Raw genomic sequence first — 21,558 nt, forward strand, 5'->3', positions numbered from 1 at the left:
CAGTCTCTGTGGACCCCAACGTGGGTCCAACCGCTTCACGGAACAGCGACCTTCACTGTGTCCCTATCTTCCTAAGGGGCACGTGCTACACTATAGGCCGTCCCTATAGTACAGCAACCTGTGGTGGCTTGGGAAACTCCTATGGGCCTAAAGGGGTAAGGACCTGTCCCACTCCCCTAACTACCCACGTCCCTACAGCCTCACTAATGCTGACAGCCAACGTGCTGTCAACTTGGTGCCTGCCTGTCAGACCTCACAGCACTGACCGCTGTGACCCTGACAAGGCAGCACTCTAAACTAAGGGCAGCGTCCCTATCTTGGGCCTCCCTCAGCAATTATCCCACTACCTTGGGGAATTGGAGCCTATCTGGGGTGCGGGTACCTAAAGGGCCGCAGGAGCTGTACTCGCTCCCTGCGCCCTGCCTTCCCTCACAGATCCCCTGCTCCAACTATAACTCCTGAGTGACAGGGTCCCTCTCTCTAGAATAGTCCCTGGCAACACTCTCTATCAGAGTACTAAGCTACCTCAGTCCCAGGGGGTGCTGGCCTAGTACAGCGAGTCCTGAACTCCTGTACCCTACCTCCTTCCTTGGGCTGCTCCGGTCTCTCACTGCTCTGTCTGACTGCTGTGACTCTCTCTGTAAGCCCGCCAAATGTATCTATTTCTCCTGGGCTCCCTAAGCCCTATTGGCTCCCTGGTGTCACATGGGGCATACAGAGGCTCATGGGATATGTAGTCCCAGCTCAGAGCCTTCCCTGGTAGGCTAGGGGTTCGCGGGCTTTTCCTACCCTGCCCTGCACTTGCGCAAGCTTTCCCGGGCTCTCTGTACTTCCTCTCGGCTGCCCCTACTCTCGCGCGACCTTGCCCTGTCTCTGGGGCTCTCCCTGCGCCTACGCGTCCCTGCGCATGCGCAACACGGTCTTCAATGGCGGCGCCCTGCCTCACCGGCCGCCGGGACCCTAGAGACGCGATCGCGGCCTTAGCAACGGCCCGATCGCGCCCCCGGCAACCGGCCGCAAGCAGGAGAAGCCGCGCTGCTCCCTGCTCCAGCCCCCACCCTTGGAAGTAGCCGTTGGAGGTTTCGGCACCCGCGATCGAGCTCACCAAGGGAGTGGGGGCCTCCAGGAGCCACGGGAGCTCCAGGCTATACTGCATTGTGGGATGAGCGATTAAGGGGCCTATGATATAAGCCACTTATAGAGGTCGTTTCGCCAAAAAGGCCTACTGCTATTCAGTGAGCCATGATAAGTGGCCGATAAAAGCCTTTTTCTGTATTTTTTTTCCCACCAAATAAAAATTGCCAGGCGAGCCGCGATAAGCCACTTATCGGCAGGTTCTCACATTCGTGCAATTCTAGTAGCCTTGAGTAGGTTATTGGGGCTAATCGAGGCTCTAGAATGGTGATTTCCTCTCAAAATCCTCCCGCCAGGAGAAGTTGGTGTGAAGGTGGTGAGAAGCTGCCGATAAGGCGATGAGAGAGGACTTACAAAACAAAAATGCATTTTTCCTGCATCAGATTCATGCCGGGAGTCTCCAGAGCTGATACCCATTAATATCAGCACTGGAGGCCCCCGGCATGAATCCTATGCAATAAAAATGCATTTACAGGCAACTTCATTACCATAGCGGCTAACCGCTAAGGTAATGAAGGGGTTAACTACCACTGCCATGTTTATTGTGGGTAGTGGGGGTGGGTGAAGGTGGTATTGGCTCTTGGTGGTTGTTTAGGCCTTGTGGGGGGGTGGTTGTGGGTGGAGTTAACCCTGTCATTACCCTAGCAGTTAATAGCTTTAAGGTAATAAAGGGGTTAACCACTCCCACTACCCACCCGGTAGTTATAAAAACCCACCAAGGGCCAAATGCTAACTTCACCCATCCTCGCTACCCACAATAAATATTTGAAAACACAACAACCCTACTACCAACCTCCTCTACCCCAACAACCCAACCCCCCACACGCCCAAACACATAAAGTAAGGAAATGGGCAAAATTACTATTATCCGCATATGGATAATAGTGCATCTGCCCATTATAAATTCAAACATTAGCCAGCCAGCATTAATAAAGTAAATAAAACGTTCAACTTAGCCCTGCCATCATGAAGGGCGTCCTAATCAACATACTGCAGGTCCATGTCCTCCGATGCCAGCAAGAATACAAGAAAATTTTCAATCTAATGGACCCTAACCCCTTAATCACCTTAGCAGTTAATAACCACTAAAGTAATTAAGGGGTTAACCCCCTGCCCCCCGCTACCCACCCGGGAGGCCTAACCACCCATCCCAGCCCCACTATACCCACCCTGTACCCATTGATTGGCACATTGGCATATCATACCCATATAATATGGGCATGATAAGCCCACAAATTGGTCAACCTAATAAAAATAATTAAGGCCAAAAATAGCATCTAAACACCACAACAATAAAAGAACTAAAAAGCCTCAACTACACATCAATTGCATACATCTATCACTAAAACAGCAAAATAATTACAATTATGTTATTCCAAAAACATAACAATATAAATAAATAAATGGTACCGTAACCCCATAACGTGGCCTGTATCTCAGGAAGCAGGGGGTCCCCGGACCTCAAATCAAGGCACTTCTGCTCCGGAGACCCCCTGCTCATCTACACTAGTATTAAAATTGATATTAAAAACTTTTGATCGCTGGCGAGATTTGAGCAGGTAGAGGCGGCTCTCTCTGTGCAGCTCTCTATGCCATCCAAAATAAATCACCTGGTGAGGCCTTTTCAATGAAGCGATCTTCACGCTGCTGGCTACTCGCCCGTTTTGGGAATTTTGCTATCACAGGTAATCGAGGCTTTCTGATAGCAACGCTCAAAAAACAGGCGGTAAAAACGGCCCAGTGATTTTTTTTTATGGGATTATAGAATAGGCCCCTAAATCTAATAGGACAAAGATTCATAACACAAAATGAAACACAGGCAAAACTAAATTTGAAATGCCATTCATTTGTAGATTTTGTCATCAAATTGTCAAACACCAGTTAAAACGGTAATGTTTGGCCAATTTCATTCTCACACGATTGTGTAGTATTATACGAGCCGATAAATAAGCCTTGTTTCTACTGATAGTTGAGACTCCGGTAATGAAGTTGTCCAGAAAGATGGCTATTGTCTGTCACGACGATCAAGCACTATCTCCAAGTCAAACAAGAATGTAAATACTGAATACCATTTCAACTCTCACATTATTGCGACTTGAAAATAAATATGTTTAATATAATATCACAAACTGCGAAACACTTCCATATAACAATCTTATTCAAAATAAAACTGTACAAAAGTTGAAAAAACAAAACAAAATAACACTCAAAACTCATTATTTTCAAGTACGTAGTTTTATAGTAGATTAGGTTGAAGAAAGACACATGTCCATCAAGTTCAACTTGTGTTAAATTTAGACAACAGATACTTATCCTATATTTGTATTTACAGTATTTTGATCCAGAGGACGGCAAACACAAAACCCAGTGTAACATTATCCAATGATATCTCATAAGGGGGAAAAAATAATTCCTTCCTGACTCTAAATATTGGCAATCGGATTGCTCCCTGGATCAACCCATGTTTACTTATTTGGTATATCCCTCTATTATTTATTTATTTATCAAATGTTTTACCAGGAAGTAATACATTGAAAGTTACCTCATTTTCAAGTATGTCCTGGGCATAGAGTTATAATAACAATACATGGTTACATTAAATGAATAGAGGTTATACAGTCAATTCCCCTCAGTTAGAGTTGGAAAATTGGGTACAGGTAGAGGGCTGGTAAGTTTCAGATTGAAATAGAGCAATTTTAACATCAGAGAACAGCAGCAAACGGCTCACACCCTATAGCTGTCCTTCAGCTGCGCCAAAGGTTGTCTCCTTTTGTGGTTCAGATTGAATGCATCTGTGTATGCCTTTCACATGCCTAAAAACATGACCTACTTTTTTTTTTTTTTTAAACAAATCTATTGTATCTGCCATCATAGTCTCCAGGGTACTGAATTCCACATTTTAACTACCCTTACTGTAAAGATCCCTTTCCTTTGTTGCTGGTGAAATCTCCTTTCCTTCAGCCTTATGGGATGACCCAGTATATAGCTTGTACTGCCCATGGGATGAATAGTTCTTTTGAAACTCCTTGTATTGACCCTGAATATATTTGTATAGTTATTATATCCCCTCTTAGATGCCTCTTTTCTAATGTAAACAAATCTAAATTAGCTAGCCTCTCCTCATAAATCAGATTTTCCATCCGCTTTATTAATTTGGTGGCTCTTCTCTGCACTTTTTCTAGTTCCATAATGTCTTTTCTATGGAGTGGTGCCTAAAACTGTGATACTCCATATTCAAGGTGTGGTCTTACTAATGCTTTATACAGTGACATAGTTATGCTTTCTTACCTTCCATTCATTCCCCGTTTAATGCAAGATAAGATTGACATTGTGGACATCATGAAAAGCAATCAAAATCCTATTGGGCAGTGAATGATTACTGTATCACTGCCACCTAGATGTCAAAGCAAAGCTTTAGCTGTTGTTGTACAGTATTGTTTGTTACCAATTTATTTTCATTTGAAATATTTAATTTCTCTGAAATGGTTGAAGCAAATTGTCTGAAAATATTGTACAAGTTGTAAAATACCGTAATATATTTCATGTTTTGTATCAAGAATTTTATGAGATGTACTGTCATTTTAACACTTCAACTGCACCAATTTGGTTGAAACTTCTGGCAGATCTAAGTTAGAATGGCAGAAAGGTATACTCAACATTTCATCAGAATCGATCAAGGCATTTGGCCTGGGGAGAGAGAACACAAAAAAACAGACAAACACACACCCACCAGAGACTAGTTGAAGTCTTCACTTTGCTCGCTCTCTCGCTCATCCAATAATATTAATATCAATGTTACTGGTATTTTATGGCTCAGGACTAAATATTGGTTGTTGGATGAAATTATACCTATGTAACGGGTATTCCCCCACCCAATCGCATATAGAGTGTATGTGAGGGGGAACCTATATGTTACCAGTGTGTTGCAGTATACCTGTCAGGCTCACAGGAGGTCTGAGCTCCGCTAGTGAGAGCCTGGGGTGCTTCTCTGGAACGTTTCTTCGGTCAGTGCCTCCACCTGTGTAGGATTCTAGGAGTGTAGACCCACATATAGTAACCACATACACAGGAGTATAAGTATAACCGTTTACTATATGCAAAATCAAACATAACACAATACACATAGTAATACTAGAAACACAGCCGTGTCACCCTCGGCCACTAGCTGGCAGCTATAACCTTGCCCCTAACTGGGCTATACCCTTACCCCTTACTCCTCCCCAACACCGTGTACCCAGAGTCCCCGAGTCCTCTAAGAAACCCAAAACCTAGAGGCGGGATCAGCGCCTGATGGACCGGTAGGTTGGTGCACTTAAAATACGATACCTGCCCCAGTGCTTGGGCACCTGGGGCTGCAGACACTTCACAAAGGATCCGCCGCTCTGCGATCTCCTCAGCGATGTCCTGTAACTCTGCCTGGCGGTGGGTGGCTCCCGCATGGAGTGATCCACCTTTAGAAAGTCTCTTATCTCTGCAGCCGCAGAGAATGATTCCTTGTACACTGACCCTTCTTGTCAGAGCACACAGCACTGCAGCTGTGTCACTGACTGAACTGACTAAACTGACTGCTAACAGGGCAAAGTCCCTACCTAAGGGGCCTTCCCTAAAGCAGTCACAAGCTGAAGGGGAGTGGGGTCTAGCTGGGGCCTAAAGGGAGACTTCTGGCCTAGTGCAGGAGGCAACTTTCCTTCCTGTGTCCCAGCTCCTAACTGACAATCCCTGTCTGCACACAACATTGTATCTTCTTTGCAGCATGAGAATCTGTCAGCCTTAGTGGCTGTCTGACTGCATGTGACAGGGATCATAGGACAGTCCCCAGAGGCTGCTGGGAATCGTAATCCACTCAGGACCACTTCTCTATTAGCGCCGCGTGCGCGATCTCTACTGCGCATGTCTGAAGCTGTAATGGCCGCCGCTACTCTTAACTGAGCATGTGCAACTTCCAAGAGCTCTTGCACACATGTAATGGCCACTGCTACCCTTGTCAACCTCTGCGCATTGCGTGAACCTCGCTCCAACCACAACATGTCCACCACGACTGCTCTGCTTACACGCAAGCCTCCGCACATGCGCGAACACATTAAACATGGCGGCATCCTGCCGCAGCTGCCACTGGGAGCCCCCGGGAACGCACTCGCCCCCGCAGCAGCATGCACGCAAGGGGGAAAGAAACCGGCAGACAGGGGGACCGGAGGGACCCTGGCTACACCTAAAAACTAGTGCAAAGTTTCCCTCATGTGCCACCCTGTCTCCTCTCTCCTCCGGGTCGCGCCCCCCTCCCCCCCCCCTGCACAGCCCCGGCATCAAATTACGTTGCGGGGTCATGTGGTGTTACAGTGCCATGGCAACGTGATATCACGTGACCTCATAGCGTTATTTGACGCCGGTTGCCATGGAGAAGTGTCGCTGGAACCAAGGTAAGTAAGAAGTTACAGAGGCCTCAGACGATCCCCGGCATTTATTTTAAATGCCTTTGTGGAAGCACGGGGCCTCTGTAACAGCCGCCCCCCAGAAAATCTTGCACCCCCCGTCCCCACTTTGCGCACCCCTGACCTAGTGTTTAGTTTCCAATTTGAAAAAAACGTTCATTAAAGTTACCTAGGTTTTCAATAAATAAAAATAACACTAGTGGGGCATTTGCATGTCTCAGACAGGTCTGCAACCCTGATTTTCCCCATTATCACTTGGCAAACAGTGTTTTCACTGCAGCCAGGGATTCTGGGAAATGACATGCAAATGAGCACAGTGTGGCACTTTTTACTTCTTATCCATTTTAACATGCACCCTTATGCCTGCCGTATTACACAGTTTACGTTTTCAAGAAATGTCATTCCTCTGAACATTTTTATTTTATTTATTTATTTATAAAAATGTTTTACCAGGAAGTAATACATTGAGAGTTACCTCTCGTTTTCAAGTATGTCCTGGGCACAGAGTTATAAAAAAGTACGTGGTTACATTAAAAGAACAGGGTTATACAGTGAATTCACAGACATTTCATGCACAGATAGAGTTGGAATATTGGGTACAGGGGATAAAGGGCTTATGAGTTTCAGATTGAAATAGAGCAGCTTTAACATCAGCGAACATCAGCGAACGGCAGCAAATGGCTCCTACCTTTGGCTGCTTTTCAGCTGCGCCAAAGGCTGTCCGCCTTTGGGGCAACGCAGATGTACTGTACACTGGGGTAGTTGAGATTGAATCTGCTGCAGCTGTGAACAAAAAGATCTTTGTGTCCTCTTGGCTAATTAACATTCCAGTGGTGGGGGTTGACGTTCCACAAAGTACAAGCACATGTTAACCCTTAGCACGCTGGTCCTGTGCAGTGGGGAGCAGTTCTTGGGGAGTCCCATCAGGCTGTCCGCCTTTGGGGCAACGCAGATGTACACTGGGGTGGTTGAGATTGAAAGCATTCTGGTAACCAAAAAACTAATTCAATCTCTGTTTTATTCTACATTTTATTAACAACTGTACAAATTATTATCACACTGCCTTAATAAATATTGTCGTTCTTTCTTTTTTAGGGTACCATTTTCCTTCCTGGGAACAGAGTAGTGGAGCATCATTCCAATGAAGAAAGTCCTGGGAAATTCCTGTTTGAAATAGTTCCAGGTAGGACTTTTCACCCAACACTGTGTTTTACCGCTTGTGCTATTTGAAGTAACCTGATGAGCTGAGCCTGACAAATCCTACTACCTTATCTTCCATAGCACATTGTGGGCCCGCTGGGCCTGGCACCTGCTGCGCCAATGGTAGTTCTGTCCCTAAATGGAGTCTCTCCTAGTAATTATCCCAGAACTATTCCTAATTACTACTAATTACTCCCCCCAGAGCTCTTTCCTCCTCACCTTTTTAACTTGGGAGGTCTTTTCACTTTGCTGCAAGAACAGGACCTACTATGGTTCTTTCCCCTCATACAGAGGTAAAGTGAAGGGTTCACAGTGTAGTGTAGGACCTGCATTTTTGGTTATACCTTGACGTTTGGTATGCAGACTTACGACGCTTTGGCCAAAGGGTTAAACTAAATAACCAAGTAATTATTATTATTATTATTGAAGTATTTAAACTTTATACGTATTACCATATATGTTTTATCAATTGGATGTAGCATTGGGCACCCCTGTCTTTTGTACTATACAGGAACCCAAGCTATTATTGCTATCGTTTAGTATAGTTATATTTTTGATTACAATGACTTATTTCTTTATCATATATAGTTATACATAATATTCTGGCCATACCATTTTTAGAAGCTAGAACAAACAAAGAGCTGATAGTATCTAGTAATTGTGATACACAGATCTATTATTCTGGGGGTTAACTGAAGACCTATGATTCCCATTAATACCCATTAATAATGCTTCATTCAAGCTTTATTACAAGTCTGGTGTTCGTTGCATATGGACTCATACTGTACTTTATTTAAGGTAGCTGTTGTTCATATAAGGCACTTCTAGTTTCTACTGTATTAGGAAAATATGCATTTGTATGTATCAACAAAAACAAATTATCTTTAAACATGTTCTTATTTTTTGGCTCAGAAACAAATTATTAGAAGCAGAAAGTGGCATCTCAGTAACTACTGTACTATGCAAAATGTGATACACAACGTCTGTGATGTCATTCACCTCAGTAATTTCTCCTCTTTGTCCATGTGAACGCTGGGCAAACGGCAAACCTGGAGGGACAACATTTATTTTGAGACACATGCTAAATATGTATAGAAGTTGCAATGTAATTATATTTACCCATCAATTAATATTCTGTCATTCATTCAGCGTCAGTTTTGAAAAAAGTTTCATACGTTTCTGTCTTAAAGGAGCAATCCATGCCGGCAAATTGTTTATTGAAGTTTGTTTTTTTTAACAACCCGTCGGGTTGGATTGCCGCTTTAAGCAGACTACATTTGTGCAAACTCTGACCTGCAGCAGCAGCAGCAGCAGCAGCAGCAGCAAAGGGCCCAAAAGCTTTTTACAAACTTTTATAGCATGAGTGAAAAGTAATTCCTCATCTGTCTCAGGCTGGGGACATGGTACCGCAGGCCGTGCGGAGGCATCCGCACGCTGAGCGAACAGACTGCCTTAAAGCAGTGATCTTGTCCATGCGGTGTGCGCGCGGAAGTGGGAGGGGACCCGCGCTGAGAAAGAAATCTGTTCGAACTGATTTCTTGGCGCGACAGGCTGGTCACGTGAGTGGTTCGCACAATGAGGGCGAACCAGCTCCGTGACGCCCCTAGGAACGCCCCCCACAGCCCATCCACCATGGCCAGAGAAAGCACCCGCTTCATCACAGCCTCCGCACGCCTCAGTGCAGCGAAGGCACCATGGCCCGGGCCTCAGCCTGTTCTGAAGACAAGCTGTGAAAAGCTGAGCAAAAAGAACTTGGTTCTTTGCTGCACATTTTAAATAATGCTGTTAATGTCATTCCAATTGTAAGTGCTTACTTTTGCACATCCATGCATTTCCCCTACAATCATGTTTTGTTTCCTGCTTTAGAAACCCAATTAGCCACATAGTGGCCCAGCTAACATAAACTCAAAAGAAAATAACTATTCCCTGCCAGTTCATGTGCATGTAAAGCTCTGGTTCGCCCAGTATTTTACCTCTTGAGTGTTTGTTTTATAGTTGGCGCGCTCGCGCATGCGCTAATGCGCATGCACATGAATCACACTTTTTGTGTGGATGGTCTATGCTGTGAGCGACAGCTGGGCGTGGCTATGATGCGAATGGGTAGGCGTGCCCATGACAAAGAAAATGTGTGTTAAGTGTGATGGAAATTAAATTATAAACACCATTTTATTTGTATATAGTGCATCAACCCTGTACTCTGCGGTTCACATAGAAAAGGAGACATAACAGGGGTATATTATACAAAAATTGGATCAAGGAAAGGAAACTGTGGGTGAACTTACCTCAAAGAGCTTCTGATTCAACCTCTCAATAGAAGTATGTGTATGTCAAGTATTAAAACATATACAAATGAGAACTGCAAGTGACAACACAACAGGTTTGCTATGCTGGCAGAGTTGAGGGATTATGTAACGGATCAAAGTCTCACGGCTGCAAAACAGGGGCAAGAAGTAGAGCAACATATACTGCAGCACCAGATTTATCAAAGCAAAATTCCATTAACAGCTATGGAGGTTATTTGTCTTTGCCAATTATGCTATTGTTTGTCTCCATTATGCAGCCGGGAGACTCTCCTGCAATTGCAGCCTCACTGTGATTGGTTAATAGAGTGTGACGTACAACGGCAGCAGCGCGAAAAGACAGTTTTCATGTCTTTCCTCCGATCTGCAAGCTCAACGCTCACTAACGTGCGCACGTGGCTGAAGTATAGAACGTCAGGTTTAACACAGTCACTTATAATTGATGCGCGCGCACGGTAGTGCATGCGCGCGTACTATTTTACACGTTACTAGCGCAGTTTAGCAATAACTCAAACAGGTTTGGTCATAATAGTAACAGTGGTAATCATAAGAGTACCCCAAATGTAATATTATTAGTTCATAAAGGAACTTACAGTGTGCTGTTCTAATATTTGTAGCAGTTCTTTTATCATAACAAAGATGATTAGGAAGGGATTAGGAAGCGTTAAAATAATAAGGTATTTTTAATAATTGATAAGATACAAAGGCATTTTTAATCATTGGTCCCTTCTTCCCACATTTAATTGTCTTCAAGATTAGCACCTACAGAACATTGAAATGTGTTTCAATTCTTCTAGTTGCAATATTGAATATTTTCTAAACTACTGTTAACCCTCCAAATTGTTCTTTGAAGCTGACTTTTTGCTCCTGCTTACTTAGCATATTCCGATCTGTCATCATCCGAAAGCATTCTGGGAATGGAATGTGCTATTTCCTCGTGTGTGCGTTTGGGTGGAATACAGTTTCATTTAGGTCACTACATGTTTCAGTCCCAAGAACAACAGTAGATGTAACAGTCTTTTTATTGTCTAATACATTTGTAGGCAGCTACAGAAAAAAAATGTCCCTGTTCATAATGCATGCAAATAATTTTGAGAATGTAAGTGGGTGAGACTTGGTCTCAGTAAAGCCAAAGCCTTGACGTATGGATCAGATGCATGATGAATTAAAATGATCCGCTAAAGTAAAAATGCCAATGATTTCTTTCATACTTTAAAATGGGATGCATGTAAATATTTTAAAAAGAAAGTTAGTGAGTGGAAGATAAAATATAACAAGTTAACTTTTCAATGTATTAATTATAAATAAAATAATGCTATGTTTTCTTTCTTTTTTTTTTTAACTTGCATTTCCGGGTCTTAATTTGAAGACATGAATGTATCATCAATCTGTTTCTCATCTTTTTGTCTGTTATTTATTTTCTAAATCTGCATTTCGATAACTCTGGCATCCATCTCTGTGAACTTTAAGTTGCAGGATAAAGTGATTGACCTTTGACTCAAATATGTTTTTATGCATCAGTGAAACTCGTGGGAAAGCAAAGCATCAAGCATACTACAAATGAGAAAGTGAGAGAATGTCTAATGCAGATCTAAACAATATATTTGCATTATATTGAGCGCAAGCAGGTACTGTATATCATACAGAATAAAGCCAGATTTTACTTGTGGGTGAAATCCTATCATTTATGGAAAAGAGGCCAAGCTAAAAATGCCTTAACATGTAATTCCTAGGGTTTTCAGGTCATGGAGAGCGGAGGTGAACGGTGACTATTCATTAACCTGCGATAGGGCCAATCAGGGCTCTAACGCACAGAAACTGCCATTGAAGCCAATGGGCGTTTCCATTCTTTAATGCCCCAATTGCCACTATAGCAGTTTAATGAATAACCCCCCCATGGTCATTTGATTTACCAGAGAAAATACACAAAAGGTCTGGACAGTGTCCTGACCTATAATTATCAAGCCATGCTACTCCATAAGAGTAGGGTTGCCAGGTGTCCAGTATTGAACCGGACTGTGCTATATTTAGACACTCTGTCCAGTAAAAAAATGGAGGTAATACTGTACATTACGGCATTACCTCTATGGACATAGGGACCTGACTGGCTTGGGGGGCCGCAGGATTTCCCTGAGCAGGGCGGTTGCTAGCGGGCTGGGCAGCTTCCTCCATCCTGATTAGCTGCATTACTCAGCAGCAAGCAATCAGGATGGAGGAGGTGTCAGGAGCCTGGAGGTGGAGTCAAGGAGAGGAGGAAATGGCATGGAGCAGTGGGAGGGGGTGTGCGTGTGTGTGTCTCGAGCACGTAGCACCTTTCACCATTGTGTCCAGTTTTTTTGGAGATGCCATCTGGCAAACCCTACATAAGAGAGTAACACACCAGTACTTTTTTAATAAATATGGCCCATTCAAGTGAATAATCTATAAGGTGTCTTCTGGCACGGATGGTGTCTTATGGAGCAGCCGTACAGTAAAAATGGTCCTGTATCTCAACTAGGTTTCACCTCTGGGAGACCCATGATTTAGCTCATTTTTGACCCTCATTCTTCTATTCACCTGCCTCAGAATATTGTTATGGCCAGTAAAACTGGAAGTAGTGAGTTTGGTGCATGAGTTTGGTGCATGACATGCTCTGGGTTTATTATAACCCTGCAAATTCCAGAACAAATGTAGCTATAGATCATGTGAACCAGGGGGCTCACTAAGGTAAGAGTAGTGTGCTCGTGTTCTAGGAAATTCTCTGTTTAGCTAATGTTAATATCTACATATTAGGATGCTTAGAAAAGAATAGACTTGCAAGCAAAAATATCCATGAAGGGCTTATGAAGCAGCAGACCATGCTACCGCTTTTTTTATTTTTGTTTATTTTTGTTTATTTTTTCCCCTTTAATATGTGCATCAATACAATCCACACAATGATAAGTAATTATCTAAGCTGCCATGTGATTGATCGGCGAAGAGTCGGCTCTGAAGTTCACTAGATGGCTGTCAGTGCAGCAGAAGAGGGCCAAAGATGTGAAGTTCTATGGGGAAGATCAATTGGTGCACTGCTAGAGAGAGGGCAGGGCTCAAAAAGGGGTGTGCCAGAGCTTTTAAAATATGGTCCTACCTAGCCAACCCAAACCATGCATTATGTTAGCAGTTTATTTGGTGCTGTATATAGAATATATTCTGTTATAGCATGGTAGCACCCTTTGGGTATGCTAAAACTATTCCTAGTAAGATCTCGTCCCTATAGGGAGTTATGGGGTTATTTTCTTTAACAGGCCCTAAATGTTGCATATTTCATGTAACTTATTTGAAGTGACCAATTCTATGTTGCCAATCACTTAGCTCAGTGATTGTTCCGTTATTTCTTTCTAGAAGGTACTGGAAATATCAACCCTTTAGGGGATGATTTAGGTAAATAGCCTTCTCCTTTCCTTTCCAGCAACAGGGCTGGGAACCAAGTTTATTAATGTTTAGGTCCTGGATATTTTCCACAATTCTCCGGTGGAACAAGAGGAGGGTGTCTCCGGGGTTTCCTAGCCGTGTAATGGGTGGCAACGTTATTTGTTTTCTGAGTTAGGGCACGTTTCCCAGTATCAGGGGCCCACAGGGGCACAGCACCAAAGGGAAACCCTGCCATGGTATGGAGTAGGTTCTCACCACAGGGCTTAGGAAGGAGACCTGGGTGGGACTGCAGGGAATTACAGGAAGAAAGGTTCCAGTTCTGTCCTTGGCAGTGGCTTGCAAAAGAGCTATCCCTTTACAAACCTAATAGTAGAGGAAACCTGAGTGCAGGTGTCTAATAACATTCTGAAAACCAGCCCTGTTGTAACCTGAAGTTATTGCCCGTTTAAATAAAGTCCAAAAAAAGTTCCTGGCACCCTCTATCTTTACTTCACTCACCATACCAGCCCGGCACGTATTTCCAGTAACCTAACATGGAAAGTAACACTGAACGCACACACAAACACACACACACACACACTTAAAGTGACAGTGGGACTGTTTGATGTGACACCTCTTCCTTAGGCTAGGGGGGGAAGAGGTGTTATAACATAAAGACATCACTGGACTTGTATTCAGTTCCAACAAAGGTCTGAAATGGGACCAAATAATTGATCTTCTTGAAATAAATGTTTCGTCTTTGAATACAATTCTACTGATGTACTGTCTTTACTTAACATAATTCTCCAACTTCGATCGATGTGGAGATCGATTCCTTTGTAAAAAGATGTCCTACCTTTTCTTTAAATATCTGCTGTACCTGCCATCACAGCCTCCATGGGTAATGAATTCCAAATTTTAACTGCCCTTACTGTAAAGAACCCTTTCCTTTGTTGCTGGTGAAATCTCCTTTCCTCCAACCTTAAGGGTCCTTTGTACTGCCCTTGAGATGAATAGTTCTTTTTGAAAGCTCCTTGTACTATCCCCGAATATATTTGTATATAGTTATCATATCCCCTCTTAGACGCCTTTAATTTAGCTAGCCTCTCCTCATAAGTTAGATTGTCCATCCCCTTTATTAATTTGGTGGCTCTTCTCTGCTGTATTAATGGCAATTTTTGTTGTGCAGAGACGGGTTAACCAGTACTCTGCACATGGGCATTATCAAAACTATAACGCCAGGTCCAATTAACGCACATGCGTTACTGACGCGTTACCCAGGGGGCCTATTGAGCCTAGCAGTTATAATCAAAAAAAGAGGAGGAGATGATTTCTTGTAAATAGTGGATGTTATTTTCGCTGTCAATTTCTCTTGATGTTACATTGTTACATAGTAGATGAGGTTGAAAAAAGACATGTGGCCATCAAGTTCAACCTATGATCAATTTAGACAACAGATACTTTATCCTATATCTATACTTACTTATTGATCCAGAGGAAGGCAAACAAAAAACCCCATTGTTATATCATCCAATGATATCTCATAAAGGGAAAAATAAATTCCTTCCTGACTCCAAGAATTAGCAATCAGAATAATCCCTGGATCAACATCCTTCCCATGTATACTTATTTGGTATATCCCTGTATACCTTTCTATCTAAAAAGCTGTCCAACCTTTTTTTGAACAAATCTATTGTATCTGCCATCACAGTCTCCATGGGTAATGAATTCCACATTGTAACTGCCCTTACTGAAAAGAACACTTTTCTTTGTTGCTGCTGAAATCTCCTTTCCTCCAACCTTAAGGGATGGCCTTGTTTCCTTTGTACTGCCCTTGGGACAAATAGTTCTTTTGAAAGCTCCTTGTATTGACCCCAAATGTAGTTATATATTAGTGAACACCCTAGCGCATAAAACTGTAACAATTAATGAAACCGTAGGTATTTCTGAAGCAAATGGTACCGAGATTCCTAGAGACAATAAAATATGCAGATTAAATCATAAAAATTTAATAAAAATTTAAAAATTATACAATTATTGATGACAAATACCGAACGTTTAGTTCGGTATACCTAAAACCGTGTTCAAGCTTGAACAAAAAACCTTAACTAACAACAACAGACAATAAAACATACATATCAATAGAAGTAATCAATTATATAAGGGCTAATAAGTAGATGCAATGTAATGGCATATGGGAAGTTTATTCCCAGAAAAAGAAGAAAAGTCCTTGTTGTAATTGGATTTACTTCATATGTTAGGCACTATGGCCCGAATTAGAAATCGATCAAATAGAATAAAATGTTTGTCTCCGCTTTGACAAAGCGCTGTAAAAGTGCGACACGCGTTAGAGTACTAACCTGCTTTACCTCCATGTTGTCGCCCCATACAGTAAATAAAGTCATTTTTTAACATTGGATCTGCTTAGCCCCAGTTTATTGCAACACAGTGACCCACTTTTTTTCTCCATGTTTGGATCTCCTTTCTGCTATCTACAAGCACTCCTAAATCCTTCTCCATCAAGCATTCACCTAATGTAGCCCCATTTTATTCGCAAATTGCCTGTTTATTCTTGTGTCCCAAATGCGTAACCTTACTTGTATCTATGTTAAACCTATCCGCCCAAGTTTCAAGTTTATTCAAGTCCTTCTGGAGAGAAATTACAGCCTGCACTGATTTTACTACTTACTACAATTCAGTGTCATCCAGGTTTGTCACCTTCTATTGAAGGCTAACCCGGAGACTTTATGCAATATAATATTTTTTTTTCCATTTTTTTATATATTTACTTCTTTACTTCTCTTACCTTCTCCTGCAAGGTCCCGTCAAGATGGTGCCGCAACGTCAAATGGTGCCGTGTTGCCATGACAACGTGACATCATGTGATGTCGCAGCACCATGCGGTGTCAAGTTGCCATGACAATGGGATACCTTATGGCGTCACGTGACGTCCCATTGTTATGGCAACGTGATGCTGTGCTATGACGTAACGTCCCTGTCTCTTGGCAATGTGATGCTGTGACATCACTAACGTCCTGTTGTCATGGCAACATGACGCCATTTGACATCGCGGAGCCATGTTATGGGACCCTGCAGGGGAAGATGCCGCCGGATGTTGGTGGTGCCGCCCCCTTCGCCGGGAGATTTAACATGTAAACCAGTAGCCTGGAGATACATAGCCAAAACTTATAGGGGGTCATGCACTAAACAGTGATAAGTGCTTTTAAGTGAGATAAAAAGCCATTATAGCGTGATATTGCCTGCTGTGAGATTCACAAAGCAGTGATAAGTGCTTTTAAGTGGGAAAAAATGCCATTGTAGCACGATGCTGCAGTGTTATCACTGCTTTGTGAATCTCACAGCAGACAGTATCATGCTATAAAGGCATGTATCTCACTTAAAAGCACTTATCACTGCTTTGTGCATTGCACCCAGAAAACCCACTTATCACTGCTTAGTGCATGACCCCCATAGTCTCCAGTTCAAACCTGGAGTGGTGGCAACACTGGTGTCATCAGCAATGATGGAGACTTTGCTTTCTATGCCAACCTCAAGGTCATTAATAAACAAGTTAAAAAGCAGGGGTCCCAGTACCGATCCCTGAGGTACTCCACTCACGACTTTAGCCCAACCTGGAAAAGTTCCATTTATGACAACCCTCTGTTGTCTGTCCTACAACCAGTTTTCAATCCAGGTGCAAATATTTATACCCAAACATAGTTGATTTATTTTGTACACTAACCCAGCGGTGTGCTAACCGGGGGGCGCGTGCCCCAGGGGGGGCGCAGGATTATTCAGGGGTGGTGCGGCGGTTGCAGGGGTCCGGCGCTCTTCCCCCGAGGCATTTAAATTAATGCATGGGAATCATGTGAGGCCTCTGCAACTTCATATGCCTTCTCTTCGGCGACGCATCGCCATGGCAACGCGGTGTCAAATTACGCCACAGGGTCATGTGACATCACGTTGCAATGGCAACATGACGTCACATGACCCCGCGACGCCATTTGATGCCGGGAGCCGGAGAGGAGGTAAGGGAGGGGGGGGGGGCGCGAGCAGGGAGGAAAGCCGGAGGGGGGGCGCACGCTGGGAAGATTGCGCAGCGCTGCACTAACCTCTTGTGTGAAACCGTATCAAAAGCCTTTGAAAAATCTAACTAGACTACAACAACTGCATTACCCTGGTTTAAATTCCTACTTACCTCCTCAAAGAAACTAATAAGGTTAGTTTGGCACGACTTAGGCCTTGCCCCCGCTGCCTACTACAGCGTCCGCTGTGGCGGACGCTGCGCGCACGAGAGCCCTCCCCGCAATGGCGTCAGGCCCGCTGCGAGGGGGGGGCCACAGCGCAGGACTCGCGTCGAGCGATTACGCACGCCCCCCGGCAGTTCAGCCAATGAGGGCGAACCTGCCGGGTGACGTCATGGCCGCGCCCCCGTCACTCCTCCGCCACGCCCCCCTGGTCTCTCCTCCTGCAGTGAGCTGCAGACCGGGGAATCGGCTGAACGCGCCACCAAAAGCGCGGGCGCGCGTTACAGCGGCGTGACCGGGGCCTTAGCCTTAGCCTTCATAAATCCATGCTGACAAAACCTGCAAGTAGCTTCCCCACTATTGATGTGAGGCTCACAGGTCTGTAATTCTCGATTCTGATCTAGCTCCCTTTAAAATATAGGCATTACGTCTGCTCTACGCCAATCTTGTGGTTCTGAGCCTGTGGAAATGGGGTCCTTGAATATTAAATGTAATGGTTTAGCTATTACTGAACTGAATTCCCTAAGCATCCTTGTGTACATGCCATTGGGGCTAGGAGTTTTTTTTTTTTTTTTTTTAAAGAAAATAAAATAAAAATTCTCTTAAAATAATACAAACTCAAATTATTTTCAGAAAAATTCATTTTAATTGTGTTATTTCCAATATTGAAAATTATGTTAATTCTGCGTCAAACCAAAACAAAGTACAATCCATGCAGATTGGCTGTTTAACCGCGCATAATGTCAATTTTAATACAGGCGATGTAAACGATGTGATGTGTGATACAGCAACATGGCTAGTTGTTCCGCTACTCATGACTCTGTCAAACTGTGCAGTTTGACAAGGACAAACTCGCAGCTACTAGAATAATCCCCAGAATATTATAAAAGTGTCATCTGCAATATTGTTTTGTTCTTTTTGCAGAGTATCTCTCAAGGTTACATTTCCAAATCTAGTAACACATTAGAAATGATAAAACAATTGTTAAAAATAGAAGAGGATGTGTTACCGGTGTGGGTGCTACGGTTTAGGTGCTTAAAGTGCCAGTCTAGAAACAGACAATCCTGAGTTCTAATCCCATCAGTGTCTAATCTCACTTTTAAATATAGTGCTACTCCAATACAAGCATCATGGATAAATGCTGCACTGTCTTACTAAAATAACGTGCTCAGTTCTTTCACTTTATGGTAACTTCTATCCATGAGTGTTGCTTAGAGGGTTGCATCTTTATTATAATGCACAGGTTTAGACAGACAGTCCAGGCTTTTACATCATTTAACCCCCTTAATTCCAAAAAGCCAAGTGTAAGTGACACGGGCTAATCTAGAGCCAAGCACACTGACCGGCAGCTGTTAAGGTATTCAAAGGTAATATTAAACTATCTTCTTATCATTGGACAAGCTGTAAGCTTCTAGTTCAGTATAAACCAGCCCTTGTATTTTAAATATAATTTAGCATTCTGATGTTGTAGTCATTAAAAACCAGAGTTGAACCTAAGATATCATACAGCTCCTGTATCTAAGATATCATACAGCTCCTGTATCTAAGATATCATACAGCTCCTGTATCTAAGATATCATACAGCTCCTGTATCTAAGATATCATAAAGCTCCTGTATCTAAGATATCATAAAGCTCCTGTATCTAAGATATCATACAGCTCCTGTATCTAAGATATCATACAGCTCCTGTATCTAAGCTATCATACAGCTCCTGTATCTAAGCTATCATACAGCTCCTGTATCTAAGCTATCATACAGCTCCTGTATCTAAGATATTATACAGCTCCTGTATCTAAGATATCATACAGCTCCTGTATCTAAGAAATCATACAGCTCCTGTATCTAAGATATCATACAGTTCTCTACCTAAGCTATCATACAACTCCTGTATCTAAGCTATCATACAACTCCTGTACGGCACCTACGCTATCATAAAACTCCTGTATCTAAGCTATCTGGGTTTAGTTTTTACAGCAATGATGAAAGAACCAATAACAGATACATAGTCTTATGACTAGTCATAGTCATAGTCCTCAATTATGACATGTTATGTTACTATATTCTTCCTTATGTGTAATCTTATGCAACTTTCCCATGTTGCATAAATAACAGTACATAATTTAATATATAACTTCTGTATAATGGTTAATAGGGAGGTTGAAACAAGCCAGAAACTCACTATACAGATATCTGGTACGTGTTACTGCCAATATGTGAATAGGTGTCTATGAAAATTCATGAATAAATCAGTAACATCAATATTAGTTTTTGCCTGGACTCCTCTTATCCCCTACAGCAAAATAATGCCCCTTCATTTGATGCTATATCATGTGTGGTCCGTGAGAGAGAAAGATTACCTTCACGTGCGATAATTTATGTTTACCTAAGCCTGGAGTTTCAAAAGGTTAGGTCTGATATGGAAATGATACACACACAGATCCCATTGTTCGGGAAGATTGATATGCAAGGTGTACATGTCAGCATTTTCTATGTAATGTTTCAGGCACTGAAACGTTGCCCGGATTTATCTGCTTTCATTTCCATCCACTCAAAATGTAATGATTAACTAGCACGGCGGTGGCAGGACTTCTTTCAGAGAAGAGAAAATGTCATATGAAACTTAGATGCCGGGTTTCTGAGCGAGCCTTTTAAGTTCAACTTGGCACAGCTTCAAAGATTCTACCAGCAATCAAGTTATTACTCATACTGTATGGAGAAAGTCCTGTTAAAGGTGCATTGACTTTTATCAACTTAGCAGTACATAAGTAGAGCAAGATTGCATAAATAAATGTATTACTTAGAAATATTTGGCCATTTACACACTCCACATTATTATCAATAGGGACTCAGGATCCCAGTTTGTGTTAGGAATAAAGCATGTAGTTAGCCTTTTCCTGCTGTTAGTGACGCACTTACAATTTATGGACACTTTACCAGCAAATAAAAATATCACCTGTGAGCACATTCACACGTCTCAGACAGGTCTGCAACACTGACTTTTCACCATTATCTCTTAGCATACAGTGCTTCCACTGCAGCCAGGGATTCTGGGTAATGACATGCAAATGAACACAGTGTCACCTTTTTAGTTCGTGTCAATTTTAACATGGACCCATAAGCTTATGGCTGCCGTATTACACAACTTTTCAGCACAGAATGGGCTAAAGAAGTACATAGCCAGTAAACCTTCTCACAGACAGCAGTTTCAACCTCAGAATCCTTGTCTGCAGGGGAAGCGCTGTATGCTAAGAGACAATAGGGAAAGACAGTGTTGCAGACCTGTCTGAGACGTGAATGTGCTCACAATTGATGTTTGTATTTGCTGTACACTGTACAGTAAGGGTTTTTATCAACTTTTCACCCACCATAACCTACAGAATGTGTAGACACATTGCCCAAATCCTCAGAATACCCTGTAACACCTCCAAGCAGAGATGGTAAAAGAAGGTTGTCTTTTCACATACTGTATAACATAGTTTAAAAAACAAAATATTGGCCCATAGCATCTATTCTGCAGGAATCCTGCTTGACACAAGAGGTTGATGTAGGTTATATTCATCATGTGGGATTCATAGAAGCCAGCAAGAATCTGTCTCATTAAGGAGACCGAGAGATGAATGCACCTGCTGGAAACAAAATAAACGGGGCAATCCAACTTAGAAGGTAAAAAAAAAAAGGGAACAACTTGTCAGTGTAATTGGTTTGCTTTGAAAAATTCAATGACTGTACCATTGAAGTAACCATTTTACTTACTTGCTTTCATTTGAGTGAAGTATCTACAGTTCGTATTTGCATCCTGTAACAAGCTAAATGAATATCCATGTTCTGCGGATCTGCTAGTGAACACACACCAACAAAGGATGTCTATTTGTTTA

The 21,558-nt window shown here is 42.7% G+C and overlaps 1 protein-coding gene across 4 annotated transcripts in view; it reads left to right on the top strand.

The window, feature by feature from the left end:
• ARHGAP24 (Rho GTPase activating protein 24) overlaps positions 1–21,558 on the top strand; it is a 1,092,414-nt gene that overhangs the window by 742,644 nt on the left and 328,212 nt on the right. For all 4 annotated transcript variants that reach the window (XM_075605746.1, XM_075605737.1, XM_075605756.1 and 1 more), the window contains one exon: positions 7,659–7,746. In XM_075605746.1, coding sequence (XP_075461861.1) covers positions 7,659–7,746 — 88 coding nt within the window. The remainder of the gene's footprint in view (positions 1–7,658; positions 7,747–21,558) is intronic.

This window comes from Ascaphus truei, chromosome 1, assembly GCF_040206685.1.
Source record: "Ascaphus truei isolate aAscTru1 chromosome 1, aAscTru1.hap1, whole genome shotgun sequence".
Classification (NCBI taxonomy): domain Eukaryota; kingdom Metazoa; phylum Chordata; class Amphibia; order Anura; family Ascaphidae; genus Ascaphus; species Ascaphus truei.